Source organism: Oscarella lobularis, chromosome 13, assembly GCF_947507565.1.
Source record: "Oscarella lobularis chromosome 13, ooOscLobu1.1, whole genome shotgun sequence".
NCBI lineage: Eukaryota > Metazoa > Porifera > Homoscleromorpha > Homosclerophorida > Oscarellidae > Oscarella > Oscarella lobularis.
In genome coordinates this window covers 614,137-626,308 of record NC_089187.1, presented here as the reverse complement: position 1 = coordinate 626,308, position 12,172 = coordinate 614,137, and the positions used below count along the sequence as shown (strand labels likewise).

Sequence of the window (12,172 nt, the reverse complement as noted above, 5' to 3'; positions counted from 1 at the left end):
AATAAAAACTTCTGACTTGCAGAGGATTATGGCAGTTTAATAAACTGCAATTATTATTATGTCATGTCCTGTACCAGAGTAATCACGTGATGTAGTCTGAACATAAATGGTCAGCATAGCTGCCAACTCTCCCGCTTTAGCGGGAGAACTCCCGCTTTTGAGGCAAAAATTGGCCTCCCGCCCGCTTTCCAAAAAAAGCAGTTTTTCTCCCGCTTTGGGGACTTCCCTAGATTTGGTTCATTCGCGAAATATTCGGTTATCCAGTTATTTAGTAAGCACTTTAAAGTAGCAAAAATCAACCTCAAAAATGCATTATGTGGGCGTGGTCTCAAAAATTTTTTGCGCGCGCATAGCGCGCGCAGCCTCCCCTCTCTAAAATATCTTCCTACGGCACTGAAAGCGTACCGTGACCCCGATATGAGTAGTACTGCAAGCAATACCGGAGAGGAGCAGACTGCGGAGCGTCGAGACTCACACGCAGAGACAATCTTTAGCTTTCATTTCTATAACTTAGCCGGATCATTAGATGTAATATTTAATTTATTGTTTTAAAAGCTTGGACTGGTCACACCAGAAATTTTTTTCGGGGCGCGGCACTCAAAAATCTCCCGCTTTGGCTTGTTCAAAGGTTGGCAGGTATGTGGTCAGGCTTTGAATAATAAAGTGCAAGACATCCGGGGCACTTCCTTCAGTAGTCCTCTCCTACATAATGACGCGTTTCTTGCAGATGGACGCTCTAGGACGGACGAAGAGCTGGCCACGAAGGGCCGGCGAAGCGCGTTCAGACCCGTTCGAGCCCGAGATCGGCCGCCATTGTGTGGAGGCAAAGAGCGAGAGAAAATTCAGGTCATTCATTTTTCTTCGTCCTTGTCTTCCGCCACGTGCGACTAGTTATCGTCTTTCAAGAGCCGCGAAAAACCGAGATTACGCCCTTCCAGCCGCCCCAAGTCAAAAGTTAGTCTACAGGTTGCTCACTTCCTGATTACCTGCCACAAGAGTGGAATATCAATATACTGGACACAAACGTGTGACTCTGGAACAGTACAACGTCGATTTCGATATATAAATTTAATGTACCAAACGTGATGTGAAAAACAGGAGGTGCATCTAAATGTCAACATTTGTGAGCTTCTCTTATTTAGGTTGTCCAATATCAAACCGTTTGCTGAGACACTAATTTCCACCCACTCCACTCAGTCAATAGCCAGGTAAAAAAGAAAAGACAAAACTATTCACATAAAATTAACAAATCCTCTATCTCCTCCAGCCTCTTCCTTTTCCCCGTCCTCATTCCACTCGACACCATTTCCTCTCTTTCCCCGAAACAAGAACTCGTCATCATCGCGATCGAGCCCCGTCGTGCTGGGCGACCACCACAATTCGATTCCCTCGTCGCGAACGTAATCCTCTCCGACATCCGGCTCCTCGCCTTCGCCGAAATAGCGCTCTCGTCCGACCGGCGGCGGACGATAGAGAACGCGTCCTCGCGAATCCATCAAAATCTCCTTACGCGAACGATAGGGCTCGTGAAGAGGATTATAATACGTTCTTCTCGATCCATCGTAGAAGGCGTCCAGTTCGTTGACAGACGATCCAATGGGAACGTCTCTCTGCGGATAATAATAGTCGTACATGTCCAACGACGTGCGAGACGTTTTGCCAGATCGTTCGTCCGTTCTCGCGTAGCGACGAGCACGTGCGCCGCAGAGAACTGTTCGCAATTTCCGTCTCACTTCCGTGTTCACTATGCACTGGAGCGAGAAGACGGCGACGCTGAAGACGATGACGAAGACGATGAAGAGAATTTCGAATGCTTTGTGGTTGTCTAGGAGACCGCGGACCGTGAGCGAAGCGGATGCCCATGTGAGGAGGAAGAGGAAGAGATCGACGGCGGCTAAGCGAAGACGAAGGACGGCGAGTCGAGAGGGATTTCTCGCCATTCGTCGATGTGTCGCGATGTAGAGAACGACGTTGAGGAGAAGGACGAGTGCAGGAGGGGCGTAGAAGCCGCCAATCATAGCGTATTCGTTCACAATCCAGCAGCTGTAAATGCAGATACTGTAATCAAGCCTTTCTTAGGGGAAGAGTCGCGTATACTTACTATTGCTTTCCGCCGTAGATTTCTGTATCTGTTACGTTGGTGACCACCACCAATGCCACGACGGTTGCCAAGGGAACGGCTAGAGCAAATCAGAGTTTCGTCATCATCGTCGCACAATTACTAATAATTATTATCTTTACCCCACGCAAGTAGCCATCTCTTTACTATGGAGGTATTCCAGCTGACGCGTGCTCTGAAATGATCGGAATAGAGCGTGAATGCCTCCGTGAGAAGCCACATGAGAGACGCCAAAAATCCAAAATGCACAACCGCTGCAACGGCTTGACATACGCCGGAAGGAGTCGTCCTGTAGATTCCCGCCATAAAGGCGACCAAAGAGATGACGCACGAAAAGACGAAATTGACTTGAATCTTCATGGAAACGCTCGTCTTCTGCTTTCTGAGAAAGAGCGTCACGGTGCAATGCAAAGCAAAAAGCCTTAGTTCCGCACCTTATAAGATTGATGAGAAAAAACGTCGTACAGAGAAAAGCGAGCGAGACGCCGCAGCTGACGTAGACCTCGAGCGTAAGCTCTCTTTCACACGTCGACGCGTTCAAGCATTGAGGTCTCTAGATGTATAGTGTATTCTATTAGCCTAACTCTTCTACAGCTATTTACCAAAAGAACGCTAAAATCCGTTAGATGATTGCATCGACATACAGAGAGATCAGCCGTGCTGCTAGCCTCGTCAAGCTGACAACCGCTAGTGTCCCAGTCTCCAAAGCCTCCTATAGAAATAACATAGACTGAGTGTGCACACCGTTATGAGTATCCCAACCGTTTGATGCCGGATCCCAATGTACACAGATAACGCTCTCGTCAGACTAAACACGCGATTGGTTAATGACGTACAAATTTCTCATTTTCCCCACACCTGTTTTGTTCTGTGTCTAATGATCACTTCTATCTCGTTTTCCAAATTCGTCACTCCACTCAAAGCAGTCACTCTCGCTCCCACTGCGCGTTCGACGTGCTTATCAGCCGTCGCTCCGAATGGAACGAACAGCGTTCCGTTGTGAAAAACGGAAAACTGAACGCGAACGGGCGACACGGTCACTCTTATTTCGCTCAGAAGAGCTAGAGGCAAATAAATAGACGAGAGAAGTTTATCTCGCTCGTTGATCAACAGAGGAGAGATGCCGCTTCTGTAATGAACTTCGACGTCATCGTTCTCCGTCCTCAGAGAGAGAAACGTTGCTCCTCTGTAGTCTGCTTGATTATAGTCGACTGCTCGGATTCCGATTTGTTCGGTTAGAGCAGAAAAGGACACAGACCCGATTGGAAATACGACAGAGTCACCAAACCGCTCTAAAATTCGGATCAATCTAATTAGAAAATATTATAGATGACGTCATATTATTCGAACTTTTTGGTAAAGTACCTGCTGCTAGTAAGGAAGGACTCTTGTGCTTTGGTCAAAGCTGTTCTGCTCGTAGAAATCAGCACGCTGACTGTTTCCACAACTATTTGCCCGATCTAGCGAATTGTGGACCTACAGGCAGGTTTTGGTGTATATAACAATACGTTTACCTTGTTGGGAATGCTTCCCAAGTCAACAGCAACAGTGCGCTCCAAAGCCCTCGTGGCTAAATTCAGATCATCTGCAGACAAAGTTCTGACATTGTCTTCTGCCTTTTGATGCACGTAAATTGCCACACTCTCTCTATTTTCCGCTGTGACAGAGTCCTAGATAAATGAAGATAATGAACGGCACAAGCCACATGGTGACTCCTCATACTGAATAGGCTTTCAGTTCCCGCGTCAATTGAGAAGCGTACTGGCACTTGGAAGTGTCCGGATTTTTCCACTCTCCTCTCCCTTCAATACGCATGCACTGACGACTTGCTTTAGCCTGAGCGAAATCGTTGATTGACGATTCAATAGAGCCATGAGGACAGTCGAGATCGACGGTCGATCCCGGAGATGCCTGTCTCCAGTAGAAAGACCCCTTGGAATTGACTAGAGCGTCAGGAGCGCAAAAAGCGGGATCGGCAACTAGAAAAGCCCAGAATAATAGAAATTGTGACTGAACTCTTAATTACTAACCCGTGCACGATTTTCTGTCTGCTGTGAGGACTTGGCCTTCCGGGCAGAGGCACACATAACTGCCTTCAAGATTGAGGCAGCCATTTGTACATCCACTAGTTCTTGAATTTTCGCATTCGTTTGTGTCTTCAAAAGAAAAAATTATCTGCTGGAGAGTATTCGTAAAAAAGCAATTACCTGAACAGGTTTTTCCGTCGTTGTTTAGTTGATAACCAGGATTACACTGGCATCTGTAGCTTCCGTGGGTATTAACACATTGTTGTTCGCAGCCACCTCGTTGAATAGTTGCACATTCGTCAACGTCTAATGCAGGACAGAAATGAACATTTTCATCCATATAAATCATTGCTTTACCGCAGAGAAGAGCTGACAGACTGAAATCGGTGAGACGAACTCCACTTACGGGCCAATTGCATTCAACAGAGTCCTTATCAACGGTGGTTGTAGTGGAGATGAGCCACAGGTAAAGATCTCTTAGAAGACAATCACAGTGCAGCGGATTTCCAGCCAGCTGCCTAAAAAATAAAAACGACGGGTACATTATGAAAGAAAGAACACGGGATCAACAGTTTAATTTTACACTATAATCAGTCCTTTGAAGAGGGTCGCAGGAGATTCTATTGTCGATATGAGATTATTCCTTAGGTATCTAAAATTACATACCATGGTGCATAGTACAAGTAATACGACAACCTTACAGATATTTTAGATGATGGTTATTTTGAAACGTGTTTGGCTCAATAGCGGTGAGAAAATTATTGTCCAGTTCTCTAAGACGTCATTTTAATTAATTAATTAATATAAAGAAAATGATGCAACAGAACTTACAGGTAGACAAGTTGGCCAAGTCTCTCCAAACTTCTACGCAGGCCGGAGCTGTCAGAAATATTATTCCCCTGCATAAACCTAAGAAATTAGGCAAGGGACGTCACCAACCACACCCACATGGAAAACGGGGGTAACGCCCTTATCCCAAAATCTTACAGCTGCGTCGTATTTTCGGGCAAGTCGTCGGGCATCGTTTCTAATCCCGCGTTCGCACACGAGACGATAGGAAATCCCGAGCAATCGCATTTCGAAGGGCAAGGCGAGTCGGTGACGTCACTTCCAGATTGACATACAGCCGCCGATAGAAAAACTGCCCATAAGACGAAGACAGAGCTAGAGCCTCTTTTTGGAAGCCTCATAAGAGCACGAACGTGGAAACGCGTAAACATAAACACAATAGCGCGCGCTGAAAATTTATGCACACAGTCGTGGGAGAGCGTGGGAGCAGAGATCGAGATGTCGAGTTGGGGCGCGGAGGAGGATGCGCTATGCAGAGACTAACCGTAGTCTGGAAACCACGCTCTTCAGTTAGTACTATCAGGCTTAGTTCTTTGAACAGCACCAACGTCTCTGCATTTGAAATTTTGACTGTAGTAGAGTAGTGTACAAACCGCTCAAGGTTCGACCCGACTCAAGGCAGGCGCGGTCCCGGATTCACACGATGCGTTTCGCTTCTCCATCTACGATCGCCTTGAAGCCATTTTAATGGATGCGGCATCTTCTTTGCAGAGGAGCGCCATCGAGACCAGTTCTAGCGCGAAAGAACGTCGTTCACGTTCCTCGTTCGGTTTGCGCCTTTTACGTCGACCTATCTCGACAGTCGACGGTTGCTGGTCATGGATCGTCTGCATATCGGCCTTCTTTCTAACGTTTTTCACTCTCGGGCTTCTGGAGAGCTTCAGCGTGCTCTACATTGGCTTCCTCGACAAATTCTCCCCAAATAACGAAACGAACTCGACGCAGGCAAAAATCAGCGGCTCAGTCGGTCAGAATTTAATTAATAAAATAAATCGAGAAAAAATTTTGACGTCATAAATTTTTCTTCTTTTTTTATTTAGCGTGGATTAGTTCGACTAGCTACATCGTCGCCTTCTGCTTGAGTCCGCTCGCCAGCGTCACCGCAAACAGATTCGGCATCCGAAACGTTCTCCTTCTCTCGTCCGCTCTGATTCCCCTCGGTCTTCTTCTGACGTCGTTTACAAGGCAACTCTGGGAGGTCTTCTTTACCTATGGCGTATTGTGCGGCCTTGGGACGATGTTCGTGTTTACGCCCACTCTTGGACTACTTCCGGCTTATTTTCAAAAGTATCGGAGCCCTGCCTCGGGAATTCTCATGTCGTCAACCTATATCTCGACGGCCACTCTCGTTCCTCTCGGTCGTCATTTGCTCGACGTTTACGGACTCGACGTCTTGCTCTGCGTCGAGAGTGGGATGACGCTGCTCGTTCTGTTTCCGATGGCGATCATTTTTCGACCTCATCTTTCCGTGGAAACCGAGCGACTCGACCGAGTCCAGTCGCTCGGGAAACTTCTTCGCAATATAGTGATTCCTCTAAAACGAAAACGATTTTCGTTTTGGCTTGCACTCATTGCACTGCACTTCTTTACCTATTATATTCCCATAATTCATATAGTAAATAGAGCTATTAATTAATTAATTAATTAATTATTGTTTTTTCCTAGATTCGCTTTGCTGAAGATGAACTTCACGTGAGCCCAGCTCGTAGTGGTTACCTCATGACGTGCTACGCGCTCACCGCTGCCGTCTCCAACGTCTTCTTCGGCTCGATTGCCTATCGACTTCCGGCAATCATGCTCGGCATGATCGTTCCTATACTGATCGGTGCAATCGCCACTCTCTGTTTTCCCTTCTACGTCGAGTACTGGCACGTGATGCTTTTCATGTTTTTCATCGGCGTTTCGGTTGGTTTCAACGGTCCCATTCCTGTGGTAATTCGCCGACTGGTTAAAGAGAACGAGGCCATTGATGCAGTTGCTATTTTTTCTCTCATCGCCGGCTTCATGTCTTCCCTTGGGCCTCCTGTAGCCGGTAAGCCCTTCGATTGCATAGGAGTAGCATTAGTAGCGATAGTGCGGGTTTGTTAGGTTGGATTTATGATTACTCTGGTCACTACACTCCGGCTTTCATTATGTCTGGTTCTGTGTCTTTGACAGCCGGCCTTCTTCTTTTTGTTGACGTCGTTTTCTTTGAGAAGCGCTCTCGATTAGAGACACCAGCGGATATAGCTCTCTGAGGGTCAAGTACATATGAGAGGTTAGTTTACATGAAGAAATATTTTTACATGAAGAAATATTATTTTGTGTATTTAGTACTGAATGTATTTACGAACTTCTCAAAGTCAAGAACTACTACTGTCTTTGCCCGCGTGGGTTCTCGTGAAATTGCTTATGGAATTCTTTTTCTATGATATGACAGGTGTACTTTGCTGAATCATGAAGAGCGAAGACTTCAGAATATTCAATTATGCATACTAATCATGGATGCAGTGAGTTAATTGTTCACTGAACTGAAATTCCTACGAGGAGAAGCTCGAGTGTCTTCACAAAGGAAAGGTGAGTGTGAGGGCACTATGGCACGGATCAATGACCGACGCAGAACTGAGACACGTCGTTCTTATCGTTGCTTTGACTGTTTCAACGGATGTCATATGCACAGTAAGCCAATTGATTCGTTAGCGTGGGAGCAGCGCAGAGACTCTGGTAAGCTGGGAACCACGCCCTTCAGTCCTACTGTACAGCTAAAACCGTCTAGTTATTTGAACAGCAGTACCAGTGTGTTTGAAATTTTGACTGTACCATTAGATTCCGAGTAGTCTCCTATTTAATCTCTGACAAATCGTTGAAGGATTGACCCGGATACGACTTCCTCAACGCGCGGTCCCGGATTCAATCTCAAACGATGCGTTTCGCTTCTCCGTCTACGATCGCCTTGAAGCCATTTTAATGGATGCCGCATCTTCTTTGCAGAGTAGCGCCATCGAGACCAGTTCCGGCGCAAAAGAACGTCGTTCGCGCTTCTCGTTCGGTTTGCGCCTTTTGCGTCGACCCATCTCGACAGTCGACGGTTGCTGGTCGTGGATCGCCTGCATATCGGCCTTTTTTATAACGTTTTTCACTGTCGGGCTTCTGGAGAGCTTCAGCGTGCTCTACATCGGCTTCATCGACAAATTCTCCCCAGAAAACGAAACGAACTCGACGCACGCAAAAATCAGCGGCTCAGTCGGTCAAAATTTAATTTTAATCGAATAAAATTTTTGACGTTATAATTTTATTTTTTCGTTTAGCGTGGATTAGTTCGACTAGCTACATCGTCGCCTTCTGCTTGAGTCCGCTCGCCAGCGTCACTGCAAACAGATTCGGCATCCGAAACGTTCTCCTTCTCTCGTCCGCTCTGATTCCCCTCGGTCTTCTTCTGACGTCGTTTACAAGGCAACTCTGGGAGGTCTTCTTTACCTATGGCGTATTGTGCGGCCTTGGGACGATGTTCGTGTTTACGCCCATTCTTGGACTACTTCCGGCTTATTTTCAAAAGTATCGGAGCCCTGCCTCGGGAATTCTCATGTCGTCGCCCTATGTCTCGACGGCCACTCTCGTTCCTCTCGGTCGTCATTTGCTCGACGTTTACGGACTCGACGTCTTGCTCTACGTTGAGAGTGGGATGACGCTGCTCGTTCTGTTTCCGATGGCGATCATTTTTCGACCTCATCTTTCCGTGGAAACCGAGCGACTCGACCAAGTGCAGTCGCTCGGGAAACTTCTTCGCAATATAGTGATTCCTCTGAAGCGAAAACGTTTTTCGTTTTGGCTTGCACTCATTGCACTGCACTACTTTACCTATTATATTCCCATAATTCATACAGTAAGTAGAGCTATTAATTAATTAATTAATTAATTAATTATTGTTTTTCCTAGATTCGCTTTGCTGAAGATGAACTTCACGTGAGCCCAGCTCGTAGTGGTTATCTCATGACGTGCTACGCGCTCACCGCTGCCGTCTCCAACATCTTTTTCGGCTCGATTGCCGATCGACTTCCTGCGATTATGCTCAGCATGATTGTTCCTATACTGATCGGTGCAATCGCCACTCTCTGTTTTCCCTTCTATGTCGAGTACTGGCACGTGATGCTTTTCATGTTTTTCATTGGCGTTTCGGTTGGTTTCAACGGTCCCATTCCCGTTGTAGTTCGCCGATTGGTGGAAGAGAACGAGGCCATTGATGCTGTTGCTATCCTTTCTCTCATCGCCGGCTTCATGTCTTCCCTTGGGCCTCCTGTAGCCGGTAAGCCCTTCGATTGCATAGGAGTAGCATTAGAAGTGATAGTGCAGGTTTATTAGGTTGGATTTATGATCACTCTGGTCACTACACTTCGGCTTTCATTATGTCTGGTTCTGTGTCTTTGACAGCCGGCCTTCTTCTTTTTGTTGACGTCGTTTTCTTTGAGAAGCGCTCTCGATTGGAGGCATCAGCGGATATAGCTCTCTGAGGGGGTCAAGTACATGTGAGAGGTTAGTTTACATGACGAAATGTTATTACATTAAGAAATTTTGTGTATTTATAACTGAATGTATTTACGAACTTCTCAAAGTCAAGAACTACTGTCTTTGCCCACGTGGGTTCTCGTGAAATTGCTTATGGAATTCTTTTTCTATGATATGACAGGTGTATCAGGAAGAGCGAAGACTTCAGAATATTCAATTATGCATACTAATCATGGATGCAGTGAGTTAATTGTTCACTGCAATGAAATTCTTACGAGGAGAAGCTCGAGTGTCTTCACAAAGGAAAGGCGAGTGTGAGGGCACTACGTCTATGACACGGATTGACGACCGACGGGAAGAACTGAGACACGTCGTTCTTATCGTTGCTTTGACTGTTTCAACCGTTGTCATATGCACAGTAAGCCAATTGATTCGTTAGCGAATTACATATAACTGATGTCATAGTTATTAATTAATTAATTAATCAATCAGAGAACCAGTCTTCTTCCATTCCTTGGCAAAGAGCGGCGTCAAGCGAGCAGGCGGACGACTCAAGTACAGGTCTAGCTGCTTCAGCGTTTGCCTCAAGCTCATCGCTCCAATGATGTAGCTAGCAAATCCTTTAGTTACAACACGATCTACAATAAGAATAACATCTTGGATCATATGTCTTCAAAGAAGTAATTACAGTACTACAATACCTTCTTGAAGCTTTTGCTTCAAAATCGTTTTCACTTTTCTTAGTTGGCCTTCGGACGCCGGCTTCCTTTTCCACTCGGCGTTTTTGTCAGCGAGTTTCCACGCCGTGTAACTGCAACGTCGAACGTACGTACTAGCACCCTTGAAGGCGCTCTCCAAATCGCCAAACTGACCCAAACAAGAAAACCTAGTCGAAGAGAAGAAGTAAGAAACAGAAAATATTGAATTATTGACGCTCACTTCTCCTTGCTCTCGGACGACTTCAAATACAGGCCATAACGAGATTCGCCCGTCGACGTACCAATTACAATCAGCTGACCCGCCTTCAATACAATTAACCCATAGACATCCTTTCGTAATCTAATCCAATCCAACCGATCCGGAAACGCTCTCTTGAAATCGTCAACTCTCAAGTCCGCCGACTTCAATTCAAAATCAGTTTCCCGCCAATTTCTCGCTTCGACCAAACTCCCCGCTTCGATGCACTCAGGCGTCTCGTCGACGAGCCTCTCCATTCGTCTATACACAGTCCAAGCGTCGAGTCCACCCATGTCGAAATGGGGAACCAATCCGAGCAGCGACGGCAAAGTGACGAGCGGCCGTCGCTCGCAAACGTCGACGCAATCCAAAACGACGCAGTCGACCTTGCCGGGAAACAATCGCAAGCCTCGTCCGAGCATCTGTTGAAATAGAACGGGACTCGCCGTCGGACGCGCGAGCACCACGCAATCGACGCGCGGTATATCCGTACCCTCGGTGAACACCTGACAGTTGACCAGGACGGGAAAATCGCCGCGTTTGAACGCCTCCAGCACGCCGACGCGTTCGTCTTTCGACGTCGAACCGACGACGCCTCTCGCGTCGACGCCGCGAGAACGAAACGCTTCGACGAGATTCGCCACGTGACGAACGTCGACGGCGAAGACCAACGTAGAACGATGCCGTTGCCGTGGCGACGACGAAAGTCGTTCCCACGCACGCGTTATCAATTCGTTTCGATGTAGCGTGTCGACGCGATTGGCTAGAGACGTGATATTGAAATCGCCGCTATCCGATCGAAGGGGAACGTCCGATAGATTAACATTCGTTTTGATGTGATACGCTCGCGCCGGACTCAGCCAACCGTCGTTCCACATGTCGAGCAACGTCCGATAATACGTTATCTCCTCGAAAACGTCCGAGAGACGAACGCCGTCGTGACGAGCGAGCGTCGCCGAGCAACCCCAAACCAGTACATTCGAATTCGAATTCCTATTCTCGTCTTCTCCGCCCCCACGTCCGAAATGACGGAGAATGCGACGATACGTCGACGCGGCGGCGTGGTGGGCTTCGTCAATTATTATTAATTTGAAGTCGTCCGGGTCGTAGTTGTCGACGAGACGAGACGAATCGCGTCGGCCCAGAGTCGCCACGCTCGCTACGATGACGTCGGCGTTCGACGAGGGACGTTTCTTTCCCTGTTCGATATCTACTATCTGAAAAATATATATTATTTATTAGTTAATATTAACTCGCGGAATGTCGGTGTGGCGATTTTTTTTCTCCCTTACGAGATGAGGTTGGATTTTGCAGATTTTCTGGACGGCCTGATCGATGATTTCGTCGCGATGCGCGAGAACGAGAGTTCGGTGGGCGCGTCGGCTGAGCGACGGCATTCGTTCGACGAGATGGGAGAATACGACTGTTTTTCCACTTCCCACTGGAAGCGAGACGGCTTGAGACTTGATTCCGCGTTCTACGGCCTTCACGCTTGCTTCGATGCACTCCGTCTGGTACGGACGAAGTGACAGCGATGAAAAGAGTCTTCGCGATGGCGATTGGCGCCTACAAACTTCTGTGCGCCAAAATACAGCTCGCATGGAAACACTACAGCAGAGATTCGATCCGGGTAACTAAGACGTTTCCCGGAAACCGTTCAAGGGAGCAAAAAGAACTTCTCTTTCTAACAGGTTTGAATCAGTGCGTGCATAAGCAAAGTTATCGAAAGAAGTACATG

The 12,172-nt window shown here is 47.1% G+C and overlaps 4 protein-coding genes across 6 annotated transcripts; 2 read left to right on the top strand and 2 right to left on the bottom strand.

Annotated features, from left to right (window-relative positions):
* Nucleotides 1-1,049: 1,049 nt before the first annotated feature.
* On the bottom strand, nt 1,050-5,368 carry LOC136194561 (adhesion G protein-coupled receptor E2-like). The gene is made up of 17 exons (XM_065983732.1): nt 5,134-5,368; nt 4,978-5,055; nt 4,848-4,919; nt 4,730-4,798; nt 4,504-4,664; nt 4,327-4,452; nt 4,150-4,275; nt 3,842-4,098; nt 3,634-3,789; nt 3,485-3,579; nt 2,978-3,428; nt 2,882-2,927; nt 2,722-2,831; nt 2,554-2,672; nt 2,242-2,501; nt 2,102-2,180; nt 1,050-2,043 (listed from the first exon to the last, which is right to left on the bottom strand). The coding sequence occupies exons 1-17, from the start codon at nt 5,364-5,366 to the stop codon at nt 1,233-1,235; spliced, it is 3,249 nt and encodes a 1,082-aa protein (XP_065839804.1). The 5' UTR covers nt 5,367-5,368; the 3' UTR covers nt 1,050-1,232.
* A 46-nt stretch (nt 5,369-5,414) lies between these two features.
* Nucleotides 5,415-7,599, top strand: LOC136194526 (monocarboxylate transporter 13-like). 2 transcript variants are annotated; one of them, XM_065983684.1, is made up of 6 exons: nt 5,415-5,504; nt 5,572-5,962; nt 6,036-6,610; nt 6,661-7,027; nt 7,084-7,252; nt 7,309-7,599. In XM_065983684.1, the coding sequence occupies exons 2-5, from the start codon at nt 5,683-5,685 to the stop codon at nt 7,230-7,232; spliced, it is 1,371 nt and encodes a 456-aa protein (XP_065839756.1). In that variant the 5' UTR covers nt 5,415-5,504; nt 5,572-5,682; the 3' UTR covers nt 7,233-7,252; nt 7,309-7,599. The 2 variants fall into 2 exon arrangements, with proteins under 2 accessions (XP_065839756.1, XP_065839755.1); XM_065983683.1 differs by having other exon boundaries at nt 5,484-5,962.
* Nucleotides 7,600-7,881: 282 nt separating this feature from the next.
* On the top strand, nt 7,882-11,673 carry LOC136194525 (monocarboxylate transporter 13-like). Of its 2 annotated transcripts, none has more exons than XM_065983682.1 (7): nt 7,882-8,221; nt 8,283-8,857; nt 8,911-9,277; nt 9,334-9,895; nt 9,943-10,157; nt 10,222-10,380; nt 10,449-11,673. In XM_065983682.1, the coding sequence occupies exons 1-4, from the start codon at nt 7,942-7,944 to the stop codon at nt 9,480-9,482; spliced, it is 1,371 nt and encodes a 456-aa protein (XP_065839754.1). In that variant the 5' UTR covers nt 7,882-7,941; the 3' UTR covers nt 9,483-9,895; nt 9,943-10,157; nt 10,222-10,380; nt 10,449-11,673. The 2 variants fall into 2 exon arrangements, with proteins under 2 accessions (XP_065839754.1, XP_065839753.1); XM_065983681.1 differs by having other exon boundaries at nt 9,325-9,895.
* Nucleotides 9,864-12,057, bottom strand: LOC136194524 (uncharacterized). The gene is made up of 4 exons (XM_065983680.1): nt 11,727-12,057; nt 10,417-11,651; nt 10,179-10,363; nt 9,864-10,115 (listed from the first exon to the last, which is right to left on the bottom strand). Exons 1-4 carry the CDS (start codon nt 12,033-12,035, stop codon nt 9,958-9,960), a joined length of 1,887 nt encoding a protein of 628 aa, XP_065839752.1. The 5' UTR covers nt 12,036-12,057; the 3' UTR covers nt 9,864-9,957.
* Nucleotides 12,058-12,172: the final 115 nt, after the last annotated feature.

What these genes read in the sequence shown, in the direction of transcription:
- LOC136194561 (XM_065983732.1), bottom strand. Translation starts at nt 5,366, where the DNA reads ATGTTTACGCGTTTCCACGTTCGTGCTCTTATGAGGCTTCCAAAAAGA. An exon ending in CTTGGCCAACTTGTCTACCT is followed by an intron (nt 4,920 to 4,977) that starts GTAAGTTCTGTT and finishes ATGACGTCTTAG; the next exon opens with AGAACTGGACAATAATTTTC. An exon ending in TGGGAAGCATTCCCAACAAG is followed by an intron (nt 3,580 to 3,633) that starts GTAAACGTATTG and finishes ACAATTCGCTAG; the next exon opens with ATCGGGCAAATAGTTGTGGA.
- LOC136194526 (XM_065983684.1), top strand. Translation starts at nt 5,683, where the DNA reads ATGGATGCGGCATCTTCTTTGCAGAGGAGCGCCATCGAGACCAGTTCT. An exon ending in AAAAATCAGCGGCTCAGTCG is followed by an intron (nt 5,963 to 6,035) that starts GTCAGAATTTAA and finishes TTTTTTATTTAG; the next exon opens with CGTGGATTAGTTCGACTAGC. An exon ending in CCTTGGGCCTCCTGTAGCCG is followed by an intron (nt 7,028 to 7,083) that starts GTAAGCCCTTCG and finishes CGGGTTTGTTAG; the next exon opens with GTTGGATTTATGATTACTCT.
- LOC136194525 (XM_065983681.1), top strand. Translation starts at nt 7,942, where the DNA reads ATGGATGCCGCATCTTCTTTGCAGAGTAGCGCCATCGAGACCAGTTCC. An exon ending in ATATTCCCATAATTCATACA is followed by an intron (nt 8,858 to 8,910) that starts GTAAGTAGAGCT and finishes TGTTTTTCCTAG; the next exon opens with ATTCGCTTTGCTGAAGATGA. An exon ending in CCTTGGGCCTCCTGTAGCCG is followed by an intron (nt 9,278 to 9,324) that starts GTAAGCCCTTCG and finishes GTGATAGTGCAG; the next exon opens with GTTTATTAGGTTGGATTTAT.
- LOC136194524 (XM_065983680.1), bottom strand. Translation starts at nt 12,035, where the DNA reads ATGCGAGCTGTATTTTGGCGCACAGAAGTTTGTAGGCGCCAATCGCCA. An exon ending in TCGTCCGAGAGCAAGGAGAA is followed by an intron (nt 10,364 to 10,416) that starts GTGAGCGTCAAT and finishes CTCTTCGACTAG; the next exon opens with GTTTTCTTGTTTGGGTCAGT. An exon ending in GAAGCAAAAGCTTCAAGAAG is followed by an intron (nt 10,116 to 10,178) that starts GTATTGTAGTAC and finishes TTCTTATTGTAG; the next exon opens with ATCGTGTTGTAACTAAAGGA.